Source organism: Heliangelus exortis, chromosome 3, assembly GCF_036169615.1.
Source record: "Heliangelus exortis chromosome 3, bHelExo1.hap1, whole genome shotgun sequence".
NCBI lineage: Eukaryota > Metazoa > Chordata > Aves > Apodiformes > Trochilidae > Heliangelus > Heliangelus exortis.
The window spans coordinates 50,311,026-50,334,442 of NC_092424.1; the positions used below are offsets into that span (position 1 = coordinate 50,311,026).

At 38.0% G+C, this 23,417-nt stretch overlaps 1 protein-coding gene across 3 annotated transcripts in view; it reads left to right on the forward strand.

Moving 5' to 3' along the window:
• Nucleotides 1-15,298, forward strand: part of TAB2 (TGF-beta activated kinase 1 (MAP3K7) binding protein 2) — a 57,159-nt gene extending 41,861 nt beyond the window's left edge. For all 3 annotated transcript variants that reach the window (XM_071740537.1, XM_071740538.1, XM_071740536.1), the window contains 5 exons: nt 929-2,444; nt 8,791-8,951; nt 9,562-9,655; nt 10,996-11,076; nt 13,235-15,298. In XM_071740537.1, the coding sequence (XP_071596638.1) occupies nt 929-2,444; nt 8,791-8,951; nt 9,562-9,655; nt 10,996-11,076; nt 13,235-13,380 (1,998 nt within the window). In that variant the 3' untranslated portion in view covers nt 13,381-15,298. The remainder of the gene's footprint in view (nt 1-928; nt 2,445-8,790; nt 8,952-9,561; nt 9,656-10,995; nt 11,077-13,234) is intronic.
• The last annotated feature ends 8,119 nt before the right edge of the window (nt 15,299-23,417 follow it).

Below are 23,417 nucleotides of genomic sequence, written 5' to 3' on the forward strand. Positions count from 1 at the left end.
CAGAGCACAGTATTAAAATTTGATGCTACTGGTGCATGTTCACTCTGTTCCAAAAATTCTTATGTAGGAAAGTTAATTGGGAAGATCTGAGCACAATATTACTAAACACGTGGAAAAGAGAAGAGGGATTAGCAGTTTACTCATGAAATGTTCTTAAAATGCCAATTAGCTTGGTTGTGGGTTTTGTTCTAAGTCATCCTTTTACAGATTTTTATAAAGTAACTTTATGCTAATGGAAGTGTTTAAAGTTGTGCAAGCAGTGATTTAAAATGAAAATGTAAATGTCCCCTGGGTTTTCCAATAGTAGTTTCATCTTGCAAAGGTGTAATTGTACTTGTATAAACTGAATTTTTAAATTACTTCTGAAGATATGTACAACTCTTGGGTTCAGCGTGTTTCTTCTCTGAGTAAGATTCTCTTTCCATTTTCAGCGGGCAATAATGAATAACTAGTATTGAAGTGCCTGGGCAAATATTTAAATACACATGTATTTTGTTTTCAAGTTATTAACCAGTGACATGTGGGTGCCATTAATGCATTCCTTCTGACATCTTCCTCCTCAAGCAAGAGACTTGGTCGTTGCTGAAGATCATTCTGAAACTGAGAAGGAATAGCAAAGTATTAAGCTACGGTGTATCATAGTGCATGGAGTTAGCTTGTCAGGGCCCAAGATCTCTCTGTCATTGCTTCAGCAGCATTGCAGATCCTTACCCTTGATGCCAGTGACTGAGTCACTTGTTTGCAAAATAGTAAGCTTCACATGCAAGCCCCTTGTGAATGTGTTGCAGCTGTCTAGCCAACAAACTAAAGCTTTCTGTTTGATGGTACAGTGCTAATTTTTCAATGATGATGAGGTCCATATATATGTATATATATATCCGTCACAATATTTTATCATTAATGTCAAATTTTCATCTGTTTTTTCTAGAATAACAATAATTTGGATGCCTGTTGTGCAGTTCTCTCTCAGGAGAGCACAAAATATCTCTACGGTGAAGGAGACCTAAGTTTTTCGGATGAATCTGGGATTCCTGGACTACGAAATCACATGACATCTCTTAATTTGGATTTGCAATCACAGAACGTGTATCACCATGGAAGAGAAGGAAGTAGAATGAATGGAAGTAGGACTCTCACTCACAGTGTTAGTGATGGGCACCTTCATACCAGTCAGTCCAACAATGAACTGTTTCAGCAGGAGCCACACACAGCACCTGTGCAGGTTCCGCAAGGATTTAATGTCTTTGGGATGGCTAATACAGTTAGTACTTCTAATCCAGGGCCACATCTTGGATTTCACTTAGGCAGCAAAGGAGTATCTAACTTGTCTCAACAAACACCCAGATTCAATCCCATTATGGTAACTTTAGCCCCAAATATTCAGCCTGGTCGCAATACCCCTACGTCTTTGCACATACATGGTGTACCTCCTCCTGTACTTAACAGTCCACAGGGAAATTCTATCTATATTAGGCCTTACATCACAGCTCCTAGTGGTACCACTCGACAGACACAGCAGCAGCCAGGCTGGACATCTCAGTTTAATAATCCCATGCACCCTCAGCAAATCTACCAGCCTTCGCAGTCAAGTCCCTGGACTACTCTTCCTACATCCAGTACTACGTCACATACCTCATCACAACACTCAACGCAGCCGAATCAGCAAGGCCACCAGACTTCTCATGTCTATATGCCTATCAGTTCTCCTACTACTCCACAAGCACCTATGATTCATTCATCTGGTAGCTCACAATCCTCTACTCATGGCCAATACAACATTCAGAATATATCCACAGGACCTCGCAAAAACCAAATTGAAATCAAACTTGAACCACCGCAAAGAAACAGTTCTTCTAAGTTGCGTTCAACTGGCCCTCGCACCTCTGCTACTCCCTCTTCCCTCAACAGCCAGACATTAAGTAGAAGTCAGCCTACTGTTTACATATCAGCCAGTCCTCCAAATACTGATGAAGTGATCACACGCAGCCAGCCCAAGGTCTACATTTCAGCAAATGCCACAACAGGAGACGATCAAGTTGTGCGGAACCAGCCCACTCTTTTCATATCGACAAATCCTGGAGTATCTACCACCACTAGGAATATGTCTGGTCAAGTAAGCATGGGTCCTGCATTTATTCATCACCATCCACCCAAGAGTCGAGCAGTGGGCAACAGCACCACTGCAACCTCTCCTCGAGTGGTGGTTACGCAGCCTAACACAAAATATACTTTTAAAATTACAGTTTCTCCAAATAAGCCCCCTGCAGTTTCCCCAGGGGTTGTGTCCCCAACCTTTGAACCTACAAACCTTCTAAACCTTCCTGATCACTATGTTGAACCAGAGGGTATCCAGCATCTTACTGACCCTGTTTTAGCTCATGTGGATAGGATCAGTGATTCACGGAAATTGAGTATGGGATCTGATGATGCTGCCTACACGCAAGGTAATATTCTTAATATAAATAGTAGAGATTTTGACCAGGTTGTCAGTTCAGTATGTTGGTTACAGAACAGGAAACAGCTGTTAACCTTTGTGATATTAATACACTATCTTCAACTTTAGCATTCATGAGCATTTCCTAAATAAAAAAGCTTTATAAGCAAATCATAGATTCCTTTTTATGGTCAAGATGTGTAATTGAATACTTGGGAGATAATTCTTCTCTATGTCTTAAGTAGATATGTTATCTGTTTAATGAAGTGGAATCGTAGCATCTTCATTTTTATGTTGCTCTGAAAGAAACATCTAAGCTTGTTCAATTTTCCCTAATGATTTAAAGTTGCAAGTCTACTTGCAGATTTTTGTAATCATTTGGTACACTGTTTTCATTGGATAATGTTCCTGTATTTTTCCTTTTTCTGAGTCTTATTTAAGAAGCAAGAAAAGCAGACTTTAAAAAGCGCTTTGTGGGATGAAGTGTTGGCCTCCATTTTTCCTAATACATGCTTGGCAATAAAATGCTTAACATCTTGATACTTAAGTTATACAATGAGAGAAGGAACACCACACCAAATTAAGCTATTCTAAAGAATCAGTGATAATGGGAAGGGTAAAATTCAAATATGTAATATGGCAACCCAACCTGCTAAGCTTTTTCTTTTGTTTTCGTGGTTTTGCGTGCTTTTATTACCAAATTGATGATTCGTTAAACCTCCTGTGGGCTTCTTGTATAAATTACGTTGAATTAGTCTCAGAATCCTTAAGCACTATTCAGGAGAGATAATCAAAATAATTTCTCTTTGACCTCCTTGATCTTCTTTGGACTTGGCAAACAGATCAGCATTAAAAAAAAAGTCTTGTTCCATGACCAGTGTAGTGTTCTTCAGATTAATTCAGCCATTTTTCATGGAAGTACATACAGTGATTAGACATAGGTAATCCTGGTATGGAGTACTATAGCAATGAAGTAAATAAAAACTAATTATATTTTGTGTGTTACTTCTGGGTGTAATTATATCTTTGAGAGAATAATCCATTTAGACTCAAGTGTATAAAGGTTAGGTGTCAAACCCAAAAACCTAAAGTGTCTTAAAATGGATGAAAAGTTGAAGAACTTCAGAAAATGGTTCATTTGTAGATAGTGAAAGCCAATTTCCCTCCAAAGGGGTTATCCTTTCCTTTACTCTAAAGGAAGATTTGGCTGGCTGGTTTAGTCCTAGAAGACTTCATATTTCCAGAATTTAAGCAACAAAAATATTGTCCTTAGGCTCAAAACCATCTTCTAGATGTGGTGGTGAGGGGTTTTTTTTTGTCCTGTTATATACTAAAAAGAATTTGAGTTATTTAATGCTTTCTGTTGTGAGGTCGTATTCTAAACTGCTTATAATTTAGCCAGATGGCAAAAATTCTTCCATGCTAGGTGCTTGTCTTATTTTAATTTTAGCCAGAAGAGATGAGTTGTTTCTCTGCCCATTATTAGAGAAGAATATATTTTCATAAGCTTTTCCATTTCTGCCCAGAATACTCCTGACCTTGGCATGCAGAACTGAAGGTTGCAAGTGGTAGAAGGAATGTGTAAGGTGGAGTTGCATTGATGTCAAAGGATATATACTTCACTTTTTTCCAGTGAAGTACATACATATGCATGTTCCAACCTAGGAGAACAGAAGGTGTGTTGGACCTATCTGCAAGTTCTGCTGCCTGCCACCTGAGAAGCTTTTCTTCAGTTACAGTGTTTTTGTAGGCGTTGCAGTCTCTTTCCATGGTTAAATTTGTGGTTTTATTCCCAAGCAAGTCGCAGTGAGTAGTAGAACACTGCCACAGATGTCTGTCTTGTTTGCTGCCAGAACTGGAGTTTGCATGGTGTAAGAAGGAGCAGGGTACTGCTCTGATAAAATCAATGTAGTTAAGACATTGATCATTACCCTGGAGTACTGAGTTATGTCTCCACCACTGATTCTGGTGCTAAGGAAGTCACTGTTTTCTGGGATTCCAGTCTGAGAGACTGCAGACTTTTTTGTGGTAATGTTGAGGGTACTCATCCACTACTGAAGTCACTTGGAATTAATAATGTAATAGTGTAATTAATAATGTAATAATGTAATTTCTAAGAAAAGTAATGCTAGGTGCATGCCCAAAAGGACAACCAAAGAGAATGGATTTTTATGTTAATGTGTTTAGTATCAGTTCTGTGTGTGTACAGATGTATTAGTCCCCATTACTTAGCAGATATTTCAACTTACAATGTAATTATAACTACTTTTGTTAATTTGAAGTAATTATCTGATTTCAAGTTTTACTTTAGTATATAAAACTATGGATGAAAAACAGTGAAATGTTGTTAGGAACTGAAAATTCTGTACTCAAAAGTGATTTAGTGAAGTACATTCACTGTGCATGCAGTCATGTGGAGTAGTGAGGCTAATGCTCTTTTAAGAGCTGCTTGTTATGGGTATAGCTTTCCCTCTGTATAATGGGCAGAAATCACTGGTACCAAATAAATTTATATTTGTGGAGGTACAGTTACTTACTAGTTCTTGCCACTGTTAATAGAAATATGTTAATTGAGTTTAGTAACTCGGTGTTTTACACAGTTCTTGCTTTGGTTTCTTGGAGCTTTTTAAAAATTTGGAAAAGAAAAAAGCTGCAGGAAACAAAATCTTAAAATCCTAACCACTCCTTGCAGATGTTTAAAAAAAAGTAAAACAAAAGACACAAACAAAAAAAGAGATGGATGCAGCTGTGCCCTGTGCTCCAGTGGGCCTTTAGCACATTAAATCGTGTGTTTGAAGAAAAAGTACAGCCTTATATTTGGATTTGCACGTTGGCTCTACTCAGGAGTGACACTCATTTTAACAAAATGAGATAAAAGTGGTATTGGAAAGAGAGAACAAAAACCACTATGTGACCTATTGCATATGGAACGACTGAATTTTGTGTTGCTTCAAATACAAATTTTGAAACTGTGCACAAACCTACCTAAGCATGCCCTGAGAAATTTATGAACTTATATCCAACAGAGTAATTGCATTGGCAGATTTCTCCTTTCCTCCATATTTGGTAAACTGGAAAATTTCAGCAATTCATAGGTCTGTAGATTAGGGTGAAATCATTGTGTTACTAGAGTAGCATTTTCCTTACAAATGCAATAACAGAAGACCCTCTAAAGCAGTAATTGTTCAGGACTCAAGATTCACAGAGGCTTTGAGGAAACAATAATACATACATTTTCAAACATAGAAGTATTCAGCACCTGTTGGAGTAGATCACTGGGAAAGGAAATGTGAACTTTTGTCCTCCAGACTTTCACGCTCTCTGTAATTATTATGATTTACAGCCTTTTTATGGAAAACATGTGCTTTGAATGTCAGAGGAAGCAGCGGCATCTGGCAGAGCATTGAATTGTGTTGTATTTGCCGGTCTGTTGAATGTGAATGTGCAGAAGTTGAAAAAATTGAATGTGCATGTTATCCTGTTTGCACATAACTAAAAAGTAGAACATGAAATCTATTCTGGTTGAGATGCAATAATAACGAGACTAGGAGGCAGTATTTGGACTTGTTTTGATACTGTGATTACAGTAAATAGCTTCATTTTAAGAATGTCTGAATAAACAGGTGCAAGCCAGTGGCTTTCCGACTTGTACTCCAGGTTAGTCTGTGTGAACCTGTGTGTGTATATGCTGCCTGCATAGGTGGAGTCCCCTTACTGCAAATAGCACAGGATTATTAAAAAAACCATTAGATATCTCCTTGAGGACAGCATAAACTAGTAGATGATTTGCGTTGATTTCAGAGGCACTGCAGCTTTTCCTTAATGGCTTCAATTGCTCTGATTGACACTAGAGGGAGCTGGATAATTAAATTGCTGTTTTCCATTAATAAATAATGCAGTGGGATATAGAGGGGTTTTGTCTTCCCCATCCCATTTTTTACCTATAGCTGTCAAATTGTAATTTACGTAAAGCTACCAATTGCTATTTGGAAACCACTGCTTAAACTAATGTCTTGCCAGTCCCTTATCCAAGTTATTCTTAATAATAGTAGAAGTTTAGCATGGCTATATCAAATGATTCTTCTTTAATCATAGTAGTAATTTTTTAATGAGTGTGTTTATATATAATCTGTTGGGATCTGAAATTGCAAAATAGTAAAGCGGTCACAAAGCTGCTAGGGAAACAAACTGGGTCTTGTGTATCTGGAAAATTATGTGGAAAGGAAGAGCATGTAATAGTGCTGTGAGCTTTCAGTATCTTCTGCTCCTTGTGCATTTCCATAAAGACAGCTTAATTTCTAAACCACAGAAGAAGAACATTGAAATGAGAAGTTTTGGGTTGGGTTTTTTCCCCCCTTTACTTAGAAAAAGAAAAAAGGGTGGGCAGCAGGGCAAAGTCCTCCAAAGCTGTAGCCTTGCTCATAGTCTTACCCTTGAATGCATGCCATGCCATGCATCCCAGAGATACTCTGGTAGCACTCTACCACACTTACCAGTCCAGTTTACTGGTTGCTCACCTGCAGCCTGCATCCGTAGTTTGACAGGTCTGAAGAGTTCCAAGTCTGGCTGATAGAGCACAGCTGTGTCAAGTACAATTAACCTGGGTTTGAGGAATTGCCACAGCAGTGAAAATAGAAGAGACTATCCAACAGTGGAAATACAGTGTAGAAGGAAAAAGGGCTTCTACTCTCCCTGCAAGACTAAAAGTGATTTCCTTTTTTTTATAGCTGCAGCTATGTTTTTAACTCCTGTAGTTCATAAATGGGAAGAAGCTTCCTTCAGCTGTTTCTAAAAGGCTTTTCAAGACAGGAGGCTGTCTTTTGAGAATACTTACCTGATGATTACAAGTCTTCAACAAAAATCTTTTTCTTGGGATTTCAGTTAATAAAGCTTTGTCTTATATGTGATCATAGCTACAACTTTAACTGTAGTGTGAGTAGGGGTTACTCCAGAGAAAGGTGCCTGTTTACATAAATACCTCCAAACTGAACCAAATTAAGCAGAAGCTCAAGCAGGTTTGTCATTTCAGTATCTGTTGGACATATGACTTAAAAGCCTAAGCTGACTCTCAGGCCTTGCATTTCTGTAACCCTGTACAAAAATAGTTTGGCATAGTTCCTCCTTTTGAAGAACCTCTGGAAGACAAAATATGATGTGTGAATGAACCAGAAGGCCAGAGTTGCAGCAGAGGGCATTTCTGCTTGCCAGAGATGTGGAAAGCTGCATCTTCCTGTGCTGTTTTGGTTTTTTTTTCTCTGCTACTACTCAGGGAACCTAACCAGCCAAATTTGATTGCTTTTAAATTTTTTTGTACTTGAAAGAAATTCTGGTGAATTAATTGTCACATCTCAGTCCTTTTTCAATACCTTGTTATTGCAGTTTTGTTTTTTTTTTTTTTTGTAACAGTGCTATAAGGATATATCCGTAGTCTGTGAAATTGATTCTAGTTTATATGAATTAATAATTCAGTGGCCTAATGAATGGCTCTGCCGAAGTTGAGTTTAATGAAATATTTTCTAGAAGGTAATTATTGCTTTGAGCAGTTTTGTATGCTCATGTGATAATTATAGGTATACCTACCTTTAATTAATCAAACTCCTTATATGAATTTAATTGCATCTTCTGCTACTTACATTCTTCACAGCTACAAAAATCTGTGGTTTAAATGCCAACTTCATTGTTTCTAAATTACATCTCTTTATGCCATTTTCTTTACAAATAGTAAGCAATATTAGAAATTAGAAGTTGTGCTAATGACTCTGCACCATAGTGTTAGGAATAAAATGCCGTAAAATCCAGCCTCAGTGAGAAGTGTAACTGATGTTTCCCAGGAGTATTGCTTGTAGTACTTTTGTTTTAGTTTCATTTGGTGTCTGCTGCTATGACAAGAACACTGGATTATCTTTCAGTCCAAACAGCAATAAAAATAAAAATCTTGATACTTACCTAGCATATATAGTGCTCTGTGTTGCAGCCATTTCTCTGAAATCTTCTCCATACTGCCTCTTTTATAGTGGTTGGGATGAATACATTGAAAGGAAACATTTGGGGTTTTTTTCTGGTAGTTATTCTTGTAGATAGTAAGTTCTTGAAAGAAGGGCAACAGAACTACCTTGTATGACTTTCTCCTTGTATTTGTTTGTTGTCTGTAATTCATTTGTGCTGGTTTAAAAAAAAAAAAAAAAAAAAAAAAAGGCAACTGTCTTACAACACAGATTTTCTTGTGAGAAGAATGGAAAAGCAATCTGTAGCAATGTGTTTTGTCTGTATGTTCCCAAAGGAATACTTTCATCTTTATTTAATGTTGCCACGTGAAGGATAATAAGGTAGATAAAATGGGACTTTATGTATTGCAGCTTTACTGGTACACCAGAAGGCCAGGATGGAGCGACTTCAACGAGAACTTGAGATTCAAAAGAAAAAGCTGGATAAACTAAAATCAGAGGTCAATGAAATGGAGAATAATCTAACACGAAGGCGCCTGAAAAGATCGAATTCTGTTTCCCAAATTCCATCTGTAAGTTGAAATGTCTGTAGGCTGTAAAGCTAAACCACAAGCATAGTCTATCACAATAAATTAAAGGAACAGTGGCTCATATATTGACAATACGCTAGTGACAGACAATATAGCTAGAATTAAACTGGTAAACTGTGGTTTACAGCTTTGTGAATTGTGGCTTTTAAAGGCAGTCACCCAGTTCTACCTGGTATTCTTTCCAAATGTTCTTAGAGGCATAATCACCTCATGTTTCAGACCACAACTTAGTATTTGTAGTGCTTTCTACTCAAAGTATTTTTGTATCTTCTTGCTTATACCAGTCTCAAATAAAATGATGAATGCACCAGTTTTCAGAGCCAGAACATCAGCCATTGATCTAGTGGACTATTGGCTGTGTACTTCACAATCTGGAGTTGTTTGGTCAGCTCTGAAGTTTGACAAGAGAGAGTCATTAAGTGGGTTTGAAAGCTTTATGTAAGATTATGCTTGGATTGAAAGAAGAGTCATCGTAAGGGAAGATTCTTTTATCTTCACTCCTGAAATAACTGAATGCTGTCTACCTATGCAAGAATGATAACTGATGATAAAATGGGAAAGTTTAGTCTAACAGGAAGATTTATTTTTTCAGCTGGAAGAAATGCAACAGTTGAGAAGTTGTAACAGACAGCTGCAGATAGACATAGATTGCCTAACCAAAGAGATTGATCTTTTTCAAGCAAGAGGTACAGTATGTCTTAGTACTTCACCAAATGTAAATGTATTTTTGTTGGGTTTTTTTCTTCTTCTTTCACTGTCCACCTGTATCAAAAGCAACTGTGTTCCAAATGATAAGTATTTGCACTGTTTGCAAAATCGTCATACTAGTTTGAGTGAAACCATGGAAGTAATTGTCCTCTAAGCCTGTTTTTTTTGTTGGCATTATGATTTTTCTAATCCCATGGTCATTCATATCTCATACTTGGCTCAGAAGAGAGAAATCTGTGATTCTATTTGTTTAATAAATGCTGTGGGGAGAAAATCTGGTTATTTGAGTACCAAAGAAAAAGGAAGATGAGCTTTTTTAATTATACAGACATACATATGTGTCCATCCCTCCATCTCATCTTCCCTTCTCTTTGTATTGAGCCTCTGAAGTTAGAAAATATAAAGTACTGTTGTAACTTACAGTATTCTTTCCTCCTTATACTTTTCCTTATCTACAGGGATTACACCCTTTGGTCATAAGGGTGGAATTGTGAGACAGCTGAGCCAACTCAAAAGCTGCCAATAGGAGGTCCTTCTTTTCCTGCTTCCTTCCCATGCCACTTACTGTGCTCTGGCTCTGCATTAGCTTTTTAGACCCTTTACAGAACTGATTCTGCTCAGTAGCCAAGCAAGAAATGTTGCATTGCTGGAAAAGTTTTCAACAGCTGATGTGAGGGAGAGGCACAGGAAGGGAGAACTGAGATAGTGAGAGGGAAGGGACTAATTCTGTCCACTTTAGGCAGCAGTGAGCTGTCAGGTCAGTTCAGTTATGAGCTATGCAAGTTCTCCTTTAGACATTGTACCTGCAGATAAGGAGAAAGTGAATAGGTGTAATTAAAGTAATGCTGCACTAAAAACTCGAACTTAAAATAAAATATTCAAATTGCATGTGGTTATATGTCTATTTGTTACAGTACATTGGAATTAGGAGTTCCTTTAGATATTAAATCAAAGCACATATAATATATTGCATAGTAGTTAACACATTTCTTTCAGTACAAATGCAATTTAGAAGAAGTCTCAGTTCAGATTTACTAACAAAATGCTGTGCAATGTTTAGGAGTGGCAGAAAAACTATTTAAGGAGCTTGGTCTACTGGATTCTGCCTCTGCCTTTATATTGCATATTTTGGGCAATGAGTTTCTCTAAGTGTATTGTTGACATGGCTAATACCACACTCGGGTCTGTATTGATACCTTGATATAAAAGGTGATAAATGAATAATAGTACTGTTTCAGAATTTGTGCCAAGAAACCTTATACGCTTTCCTACCCAAGTTTATTTTTAAAACTGCTGCACTTTTTTTCTTTATTTTTAGGACCACATTTTAATCCCAGCGCTATTCATAATTTTTATGATAATATTGGATTTCTTGGTCCAGTGCCACCAAAACCCAAAGGTACTGTACTGATAAAATTTTTATTAATACCAATATCTGTTTTGCATGTAATTTTAGGTCCTATCCTGTGAATTTAGTTTGAATGTTGGTTATTAAATAAATCACTTAAGCATACAAGCCTTGCATTTTATTTTTATTAGCAGTAAATGGGATTCTGTTTGCGCATTTCCTCTCTGCTCAGATATTCATGAAAGTGGGGTATGTCTAAAGGTGGATAATATGTGGAGAAGTTGTTGAAGTAAATTGAACCATATTTTTTTTTTTTAAATAAGCATATAATACATTGCTTAGGGATGAGAGAAATTTGCTTAGATGACTTCACCATTGTCCTTGGAGAAGAGTGATTATATTTGTGTAACAGTAACTTACTTCAGTTACACTGACTGGACTTACAGACTACTGTAGAATTTGTATTAACAAATTAAAAACTTCTTCTGACTGTTGTTAAATGTAGTTTTAGATTGTTGAGGAAGAGAAGAATGCTGCCCATTTGGGCAGCCAGTATTGCTGAATCTATTAGTCTCAAACATTTTGCTTGTCACTGAGTTTTGCACATAACTTTTTTTTACCCTGGTTGGATGTCAGACGCAACAGAATAATTCTTGTGTGTTACATAATGCAGAAAATGAGACTTAACTTGTTTGCAACATCATTGTGCTGTGACCTATAAAGTAGCTACCAAATCAAACATATAATCCACTAATGTGTCTGTGCAGTCTTCCTCTCCAAGAAGTTCTCCCCATGTAATATATATATACACACATCTGTCTGTGTGTGTGATCTTGTAGCGTGCAGGAACTGATACAGGATATCATCTTGCAGACTTCTGACTATTCAATATTTCAAAATGGTCTAGCTAAATTGATTTTTTTTTTTTTTTTTTTTTTTATTTTGTCCCCCAGACTGTTCATAACTCCTCCAAACTGGTACTGTCTTTAATGCTTTATAAGGTTATTTTATGTGTCTCTTAGATACATTTTACATTGCAGCTGAATTGTGGGGAATTTGAGAACTATTGGAATCACATAGTTCTCTTCACAATAAGTAAAAAGTAACTTATCTAGTAAGAAAAATAATTTTAATTTTTTGTGACTAGTTACTAATATTTGCTTTCGCTCATCTTGTAAGAACTCACAAATTTTTAAGTGTTTATATAATTTGATACAACCTATCTTGAAAATGCAAAGTTAACCCTGACTGGTTTATAAACTTTTAAAGTCTTTCATATCCTTTCTTTCTTTCTTGTTAAAAAAAAGGAATCACTAATGTATCTTAGTCCTTCATTAATTTTACAATGTCACTGTAACTGATGTAGGCTGTGATTTACACCAGAATTACCAAAGTTCACAAAAGAAGAAAAAAAAAATTCTTTCTGCAGTTTTGATGAGTAGCATTGTACTTCCTGAAGGTGTCCCTATGATTTTGCAGCAATTGCAGCTGGCTTGTTTCTAATGAGATGTTCTTCAGTCAGCCAATTATTTCTGGATTGAAGAATGTTCTGAAGGACCTTGCTGCAATTACCTAAACTGGGAACCCTAAACTTCAGAAGTTGCTCTTCTCTCATTTCATCTTCCTCATTTCTTTTCTCTTCATCTTTTATAAAATAGGTGAAGGTTGTGTTCTAATGTGCAGAAAGATGCACTTGCACGGTTGGGAGGATTACTCTATAGCATGACAGAGCTAGGCCTTTATTTTTGTTCAGTGTATCTGACTGCTTATCTGGTTTGAGGAGAAACTCATTCTATGGTCAAAATGTTCAACATGTCAAAAGGCTACAGAGCACTTCTTTCCATAATGAATTTTAGACTGCTCTGTAAACCTCAGACTTCTAAGTCTAGCGCATGTTTCCTGTGCTGATTAATATCTAAATTTTATCTCCTTTTCATGCAACAGCTTTGATCTGAGACCAAAAGGGAAGGAGGCAGAGTGAAGAGATGGGAAATTTGCTTTTTATAGTTTCACTTTGTGCCATTTGGCTGACTTACAATCGAGCTGTAGTCAAGGGGGTGGTAAAAAGCTGCTTGTGTCACTTGTAATAACTGTGCTGTTCTCAGGGGAGCAAGATAGTTCTCGGTTACTGGGAAAAAATAAAATTGTGTCAAAATTCTTACCATGCTGTTCTTGGTTAGTAACTGCTTATCTTATCTCTTTGTCACAGATCAGAGGTCCATAGTGAAAACACCAAAGACTGTTCCAGATACAGATGAAGATGAGGGAGCTCAGTGGAGTTGTACTGCCTGTACTTTTTTAAATCATCCAGCCTTAAATCGCTGCGAACAGTGTGAAATGCCCAGGCATTTCTGAGCCAAACAGGCCTGTTACCTTTTGTAAAACCATAGCAAACGTACAAGGAAAAATCCAGTCATTGGGGGACAAAAAAAGCATTTATGCGTAGGATTTTGTAAAGTTGAAGGTGTGATGAGATGGTATTTTGCTAATGTTAAATGTCAGCCCACAGAGCTAGTAATACCTCAGTGTTGTGTCACAGGCAGTTGAAATTCATCAACTGAAAGGTAATCTGCTGAAAGACTCAGTTGCCAGCTGCCTAAACCATGTACAGTATTACCAGTGTCCCAGTAACACACACCATGTTCAGTGCTTGGGTGTTGTCCATCCTCTTCTCTGCCCCAATGTCACTACTGAATTTTGACAGGGGAAAGGAGTAGAGTGCTAGCGTTTTTGTTTTCAGAGCTTTCAGTGAAACACTACATGCACAGAGGACATCAAAAAGGAACAAGGTTTAACTATTTAAACTGTTTGCTGCCACATAGTGCCTTCGATAATGGGAAGAAATTCACAAATCAGTGGTACTCTTTGCCTTGTCTTCCCTGAAAACATCTCTGTGAAGCCAGAAATCAGTACAATCACATCTAAAGATGAAAAGGAAAAACTGCATGCGTTGTCTGTACAATACACACAGTGAAATACCCCAAAGCTTTTCCTACTGTACATAGCTCTAGAGCCTGCTTTAAGTGATTTCTTTTCTTCACCTTTATTATTTTCTTGTACTTCTGTATGTATAGTGTAATAGTCTTTTTGTTAACTTTCTTTTTTTTTTTCCTTTAAGTGATAAAGCACGATCATGTCCCTTTTTTAAGCTTTTATCTGAGAGAAGCAATGCCTTAAAATAAGAGCATTAATAAGAAACTATGCACAAAATAGCTTTTCTCTGCTCATTCTGTACATTGCTCTTGTAAATGCTGATGATCTGTGAAGACCTGCAGATGCAGCGTGGTAAAAATGCAGGAAAAGTTGGAAGAGATATGCATATAGTTCACTCTGTACACTGAGTTTTACGGTGGGTGACACAAGGTAGCATTTTGTCTGGTGTGAGGAAACTTTATACTAAGAAACTTTCAACCCACCAACAGATCAGCATCCAATTTAAGCTTGCTTCATCTGCTGGGTATCTTGCAGACTCCTGAAGAGAGATTCATTGGGGAAGTACACACAGTGCCAAAATCAACAGCAGCAGCATCGTACAGCTTTGTTCAAGGACTTTAAATGCTTTCCTGTTTTGGCAGACAGTTTCTAAACCTGACTTTGTGGTGAAGTCTCATATTTATAGAAAACAAGGATAGCAATATTTAGGACAACTGAAATAAAGGCTGGAAAAGAGAAATCAAACAAGACTTGAACACTGAAGCAACCTCAAGCATCTCTTTTTATTTTGATGATCTATTTTTTTAAGGAAAATATTCACATGATCGGGGATGTATATAGCCGAGATCAAGCAAATGGAATTCCAGTACAGTATGCATGAGAGACGGCACGCAAAGAAATTATGTAGCAGCACTTAGTGTGAGGCTGGAGGGAGTGCTAACCATGTAGCAAGAGACAAAGTAGACTGTCACCCACTGTAAACATTTGCCAGTGGACACTTTCATTAGGAGTTTTACAAGTGATCTATGTGAATGCACAGAGGCCTTTGTTTTGAAGGCTTTGCATTTTTTTTTATATGGGAAGAAAATGCCAATCCCAGGTAATTAGGCAGTAGACCCAAAGCACTTGCATCCAATGCATTTTGTTTATAAAATGAGGCCTTGTTTTTCAGCTTCATCTGCAGTTCTATGTGAAGATTGACAAATCAGTTTTTACCTGTTTATTAATAAAACCTAATTTGGATATCTTGAGTGGATGGTTTTGTGATTTAGCTGGGTAAACTGTCTTTGTAACAGATAAGTTATTTATAAAAATTAAAAAAAAAAAAATTATATTCTAATGTTTGGGTTTGTGGTTTGTTTACTTTTTCCATGCTGTGGAGCAACAGAATACTCAACTCAAGAAGTTGCATTAGCAGTATTAAAAGTAGGCTGGTTTCTTATGACTTCTTATGAGATTTTCTTTAAGCTTTTGTTTTGATGAATCTTGTGGGTTTTCTCCCATACATTGTTCTGTGAGTGTAAGGAATGTCTTCCGTGAAGCTGCACGGACAAGATTGTGTCCTGACCAAAGAATTCCTTTACTCATAAGGTAAAAGGTGGACATGTTCCCTTTTTACTTCATGCTTCACAGGTTCGTTATTTTTTAAATATTTTTCTAATTCCAAATGGGTAACAACTTTTTTCAAGGTAATAGATTACATACTTTGTGTACTGTTAATGCAAGCCCAGTATAAGGATTAATATTGTTAAACTGTATTTTGGTGCTGTGTGTTTTATAGTGCTGTAAGAAGTGGTGTTTCCATGGACTTATCTTTTCCATTTGGACCCTGCCTGGGCACACAGTTGTTTTGTGGAGTTGTGCCTTCCTGAGACAGTGGTGCTGTGTGAAAGTCCTTCAGGAGACATCAATAAACAGAATAACTACAAGTCCAGTGAAGAACATGCCTTACTACAAACTGATCAACTAATGTGCCTTAACCTGCTGTAGGAAAGATAGTGTTTGGAAAGAGGAGAGTAGTTGAGTTCAAAAAGGAAACAACTAACTTCAATCAGATATAGGGTGGAAAAATGTTAGAGAAAATAGGTAAAATGGAATTCTGCTCATCCTATCAAATGTATTAACTGATCTTTTCCCTGCATTTATTTGAGTGTTCATTTTCTGGAGGGAAAAAAAAAAAAAAAAAAAAGAGTATTTATGTCCTAGCTCCAGTCAGCTAGGCAGAGCCATCAGCACACTGGTGGGAGAATGTGTTGGGAATTATTTGAAATAACTTGGTGGAGTAGTGTGACAAGACAAGGGACACCTCCAAGTGTTGACTGGTGTACAGACTTTTACCTTCCACTTCAGGGGTTTTGTGTTCTTGCTGTGTTTCAGGTTGTATATATCATTGACTCTCCAAGTTGATACCAGTATACTGGCATATCACTGTTGTATATTTTTAAAAGGGAGGTTTTATGGGTTTAAATTTTGAAATATGAGATAGAACTAGATTTCACTGTTGTTTTTTTATTTCCCCTCATAGAAGATATAATACAGAAAAAGCATTTGCTCTAAGGTTGAGCTTGGTATGCTGATTTATGACTTCACGTTTCTGTACTGTCTGTGTCAGTGATCTCTCTAATAGTGAAAAAAAACAGAAAACCAACACATTTACTCTAGCAGAAAGGGAGAAGTACACTTCTTGGCTTTAGAGTTTTAGAGGTGCTTCTGTTCATTTTTTGGGAATATGTGGAATACTGAAATGGTCAACACGTAGGCTTTGGAAATGGGGTATGTTTAGAAATGCAGGAAACAAAACTGAGACAAAGAGCTGGTAACTGGGGAACAAACACGAATCTGTGGAACTGATACCAATCAGTTCCCACTCCTAGCTTTCTAGATAAATTACAAAAAACTTTTATCTTCTGCAGCCTCCAATCAGTAGAGTTGCCACAGTGCCCAGGAGTATTGTTATGGCACCCCTGAAATTGAGATTAATTGTGAGACTTGATACTTTCAGTCTCAAGCTAACGATAGATGAATTTTTCAAACATCATTATGATATTTGTGCCTTGTATTTGTTTAATTTGTTTGAGCTTAATGGATTTTATGATCCTGAAATGTCTGCCTTCAGCATATTTTGTAGATGCCCAGGGAGAATATATTTTTCATTTTAAGGAAAGTATTCATATCAGTACTGCATTTCTTCAGTCAAATTCCTCTGCCTTGAATGTACATTGGCACCAGGACACATATAAAAGGAAGACTTGATTAAATATTTTGAAGGAGCATTAAAAAAAAAAACAGCAGACAAGTATTGAAGTGTACTGGGTATTTGCCCCTTTCAGTACTGCTTCTTTGCTATTCTAAAATAGGACTATTGCTATAGAACAGTGGTGGGAACTTTTCAGTACAGTTTATTAACAGCATCTACAGCATATCCTGTGAATCCATGCCAGTTCTTACTAATACTCAGTTCTAACCCTAACTAGGAAAGAAGTAATTTGATGTTTTATTTATCTCCTGTTTATTTAAAAAAAAAAAAAAAAAGTATAACTTGAACACAAACCACAAAGCTGCTTTAAACTACTTATTCCTTGGTACAGAGTAGTAATTACAATGCATTCCTTTTTCCAGCCTCACTGCTTTAATAGCACATTTTATTGCTGATTTTGAGGAACAGTCTTTGATTTTATGTAGTCTGAAATAGCTCATGAAGCTTGCATTTTGTGTAAACTACTTAAAAATTACTGGAGGGTGAGAGAACAGGAAGGGTTAGTATGAAATCTTTGAGAGCTTCAGGCTCCATGACAAACTTAAGTGCTTGATGAACAGCGAGATTCATTTTGACATTCTCAAAATTTTTTTTCTTTGATGAAGCATTTCTGTATCAGTGATGTGCTTGTTTCTACAGTACAGCTCCTCAGCACCACCTGCAGTGGCAGCGTGGGTAGAACTTTCAGAAGTGCTTGCTTCTATTGGACTTAGACATGTTGATTCCCACCAGTGTAAGTGGATGTAATTATTTTTTCATCAAATATGCATATATTTTTAATATTTAACAAAAATGTAGCATTCTCCAGCCAATACAATACTGCTGCAGGCATGGGTTTAGCTGACTACTTGTACCAGTGTCCCCATCTCTTCATTGATTTAAGTTGTAGGTATTTACACAGGGGACTGAGCCAAAATGGTTCATTTTCTTTGTAGATTCAAACTGCCTATTTGTGAATGTATTTAAAATAATAAAACTATCATATTGCATGTTAAGATTCTGCATAAAAGGAGCATTATTAATTTTGCCGTTACAGAAATGAGCAATTAAATGCTTGTATGAACTTAATTCCATTTCTTTATGGGTGTTCCCTGGTGATTGCATGCTGGTTTTCCACATCATTCACAGGTGCACGGTGCCAATACAACTTTGATGTAGTTAATTTGGTAACAAGTGAATGGATGAATTATATATTAAGCATTTTTAATCCAGTTTTGTCTTAGTAGATACTTAATAGACCACATTCAGCCTGTGACTCATAGACCTCGCCTAGATTCAAGGTCTGTTGCAATTGATTGAGATCCAGGGTTGAGAAGAAAAGGTGATAGATGCAGAGAGGAACTGGGATGCTGTGTTCTCTGTTCTTCATGTGCAGAAGCAAGTGGTGTTGCTTTTCTTGCACCCCACTGTAACATGCAAACTAAACCATGGTCACCACACCACCTCAAAGCTGCAAGGCTGTAAATGTTGGTCTCGGGAACTTAGAACACAGCATCCACAGCATGGACGTGCAGACGTGTGTGCTGGGTCTGTGACAGTGATACCTCGGAAGTCTCTTGGTACAAGTAAACAGATTTATCAGTCACCTCGTCAGTCTTCATGGAGCTGCAGGGTTTTTCATGGTGGTTGATAATCAAGTTGGTTGATGCCTTACGTTCCTGGGCCACGCAAGTGGTTGTGCTCCAGTTCCGTGGGGTTTTTTGTGGACTTGTACAGTACATTGCTGAGTAAGGTAAGGGAAGCAGCAACATCAGAGCATTCAATTGATATGCATTTTGACAGAGAGGGGTAGCTGGCTTGTCAAGCTAACATTGGAGGCAGCTGGAGGTGCAAGTCTATAGGATGTACCCAAAATGAGTTAAACACAAAACTCGTTTCCTGCATGTCACTGCTGTGTTACCTCCTCACAGGACAGCTGTGTTTCAACATGTAGCAGGGTCTTGCCCTTGTTTCATGCCAATGAAAGGTTAAGCAGGTCCTCCTAAGGTCAGGACAGTAGAAGTGGAGTCCCCAGAGCACCTTGCCTGGCCAGGACACAGCTGCTTACCTGTGGCAGAGGAGACGTACCTTGCAGGTAAAATGAGTTACTCTCCTTCTGTGGCTTCAGAGGTTGGGCACTTGCTCTTTAAAAAAGGCATTGTGTAGTCTCAAAAGGAAGACAAATGGATCAGTAACCATGGATTAGGTTTTTACCATTGTGGTACAATAATAAACCCTTAAAACTAGAGCGTGTGTTCTAATTGAAGTAGTAAGCCTAGAAGAGAGCTCAGGAACAGGTTAGTGAGTGTCGGTATCTTTTCTGGTGTGCCAGGAGGTGTGTATTTCAAATGAGAGGATGATTGCTTGTTTGGAATGAAAGCTGGAATAGGAAAATTATAGGCCCAGGAACTTCAAATAAAGAATTATTTTCATATTGGCTTTGTATTTATGTTAATCTGAGATTACAAGCAGAGCAAGTGTTTCTATTTGCAGAATGCCTCTTATCAGCTGATACTAAAAAAAAAAAACAACAAAAACTTCATTTGCAAACACTGCTCGCACTAGCAAATCAGTACACCCTTTGCTGTAAATTGTAGACTGGGGACTATTGTTATTTAATTTTTAGTATTCGGCATTTAATGTGCTGTATCTTGGGTAGAACATCATTGGACAGATGGATTTATTTTTTACAAAATCTTGCCTCAGTTTTGGTTTTGTTGTTTGCTTTGTGTCAGTTAAATCTCCAGAATGACTCGCTTGCTGTCACACTGTATTGTAATAGAAGGCTTACTGTCACCAGCCTGGGGATCTGCTGTTTGGAAAAAAAGATGTAGAAGATACTTGGATGCGTTGCACCCCTTCCCACTCCTTTCGTTATCTTGGGGCTGGAGTTGACTTGGAGCCTGTGGGCAATAGTAAAAAAGTGTAAGATGCCATTCACAGAACATTTGGCCAAAACTGAGTCTGTCTGAAGTGACCTGTTAGTTGGAGAGGACAGTGGAAGAAAATCAAGAAAGTTGTAAGGAGAAGAATCTCCTGAAGCAGCAGTAATGCACAGCACTTACTTCTGCTGGAGGATTTATGGCACCACTTTAAGGTCTGTGATTCCTCTTGTGAAACTTGCAAACACATCCTAAAAATGAAAAAAAAATTCTCAGTCTGTATATTGCAGTTGCTTTTTGTTGTGCTAGTGGGTGCAAGGATCATAGAAGACAGTCAGTAAAAAACTGTAAATATCAGGTGCCAGTACCACGATAGGACTTGGAGGACAAGTGTTTATCCAAACAATGTTATTGTCACTGGCTCACTCCCTACAGGGTGCTCTGCTCTGGTGACATGGAAGCACTGCAGGGTGCAGACTATGAATCTAAGGCTTCACTGTTCCCTGTACCTCTATACATCTCTGTCCCTATTTCTGCCTCAGTCTTGTCTTTTCAGTTTTCCCTTTTGCCCTCTGTAGACTTGAACAACCACAGAAGACAAGCTGCCTGTTTTATTGCAGCTATGTGGTAGCTACACTGATAATCTGGATTAAAATTGGGATGCAGCTTTTTCCTTATCTTTTGGGGACAGAAATAAAATTTAGATACAACCTGAAGAAAGAAAAAATGCTTCCACCAAAGAAAGAAATGTCTTCCACCAGAGACACCTGTCACAATTATGAAGCAGTTGTCATGAGGTGTCTTTGTTGTTTGCAAGTCACTTTGTAGCCTAAATCTACAGATTAAAACTGCTGACATACAGAGGATGTTGGATTATGTCATGGGGTATCCAACTTGAAGTCTAATTGTGGTTTGATGCCATGTCACAGACTTGTTTGGTGATTTGGAGGAAGTTGCCCAAGTCCTTGCCTGTCTGTTCCATGGCAGCAGTATGACCTTCCTCAGTTTTGCAGTGGTTTTTTGTGCAATTCTCCCTACAATTGTGAAAACAGTTGGAGGTACACACCTCTTCTCATGTCTTCTGTCCATGTTCCTGATTTAAGGTTTTCAAGAAGAGGGCCTGTGTATTAGAGTTTCATATTACATCACTGCAACTAAGCTGCTGCTGTAGTGAAGTAAAAAAAAAAAAAAAAATTATATATATATATGTATATATATTAATGGGAGCATAACTTCTGACATTGGAAACCCTTCCTAATGCTTGGCACAGGTGCCCTGCACACAAGAGAAAATAGCCCCATGTCAGTGGTTTTTAACACTGAAGTGTTCATGTCAGTGTTTTTTGAGCTGGAGGACATTAGGACATTTCCCCCTTTAATAATGATGAGTGATGTGGGGTTTTCGTGATACTTTTAAAATAATTTGCATATGCTTTTTGAACCCCTAAGGAAAACCAGGTGGATCCATGCTCCAAACTGGTTCTCATGCTGAAATCAGACTGCAACATTTTCAAGGCAACTGTGGTGTCTTCCAGTTTGCAGTGTTTCCTGAGGCAACAGCAGAGCTGAGTGCTGGAGAGAAGTGCTTCACTATTCACATGATTTATGTTTCTTAACACCCAAAACAAGTGTCAGGCATAGCTGTGCCATGTGATGCTGTGCTTGGAAACTTCCTTCCCACTTCAAAAACCCAGCTGTGTTCAAAGTGGATAGAAGACACATAATGTGCAAAGGTAGGTACTTTTACATAGTTTTCTTGAAAAGTATGTGATATGATCTATCTATCTATCTATCATATGTGATATGATCTGGTCTATCTCCTGATCTGTTGCTTCCTGTTGGTTTTCATTTTCTTTCACTTCTTTGATACTCTCCTATTTTTTAATCCTATTTTCCTGGACTAATATCTGAACCCAAATATCAGGATTGAACATACTGATTGTAGGCAGTGGTTTTGTTCAAGGCTTGAATCAGCATCTAGATCTCACTTGGTTCCCCCATGGCAACCATGCTTTTCTCCTGCTTTTTAAAATCCTTTTATTAGTTCTGGTACCACCCAGAAGGTGGAATGCTGCTATGTGGTGATTTCAGTTCAGTGTCTTTTTCATTTGACACATGAAATTCATCTCATGAGAGACGTAAGACAAAATCCATTAGTAATGCTTTGGATCAAGGATTGCATCACCCCTCCCAGCTGGAAGTCTCCTTGGTACTCGTGTACAGGGTTGGACTCTGTGATACTCCCATTCTCTGTGGAGCTGTTAATGAGCCATTAATCCCCTGTTTTGGCATAAGAAGGGCACACCCTCTCTAGGGGTGAAGGGAAAGGCTAATCTCAGCATTGTCCACTGTTTGCTCACGGCTGCCATTTTCTAACTAGTGTGGAAAGGCCTCTAATTATGAAGCCAAAAGAAAAATGTTCAGAAGTGTTGATTAAATGATTTTTTTTTTCAGAGTTTTGATTGCATGGCTAGCCAGGTCTCAGAAAGTTGGCACAGCTCATTTCACAATGCAGTTGGATTCCACTGTTACTCCCATAACCTTTTTTTTTTTTTTCTTTTTTAAGAGCAAAAATATTTCAAACCTGGAAGAGACCAATGTGTAAAACAGTAAAACACCCTAGTGAAGAAATAGTGCCTGAGGGCCTGAGGTAGGTGGCATAAACTGGATTGCTCTGAATCTTTTATCTGTCATTAATAATCTGTCAGCAACTCCCATGGGATCCTCTCAGACAGCAGCCATGGCTCATGCTTGAGAGTTGTCTTCTGAGGTCTTCTCCACCCTCAAGCTCTGCTGTATTGGATTTAGCTACGAATCAGCTCTGCACCTGCAGTTTCTGTTGGCTGCTCCTGGTTGGGTTTTATTTGGTGTTTTGAGAGGGTGTCTGCCAGTTGTCAGGTCACAGGTTCAGTTAGTTCTCTCTTAATGTCTTCAGTCAGTAAAGCCAGCCAGTATGTTTATTGACCTTTTTCTGACATTTCTGATGTTTTTTCTCTGTCTCTGATATTGGGGATGATGGAGTTTCCTTTCTCTGCTTTTTTAGCCCCCTCCAGTCTGGAGAAGGTGAGCCTGCAGTCTTGTGAGGGGTTACGCTATGGTATGAGCATGGAAAAGTCCCAAACTGCTTATTTTCTTTATACACTCTTAGCTTCTGGGCCTCTCACTAAAAGAAAGACACTGAGTTGCTGGAGCAAGTTCAGAGAAGAGCAACCAAGCTGGTGAAGGGTCTGGAGAGCAAGTCCTGTGAGGAGAGGCTGAGGGAACTGGGAAATGGTTAGTTTGGAGAAGAGGAGGCTGAGAGGAGACCTTGTTGCTCCTGAAAGGAGGTTGTAGAGAGGTGGG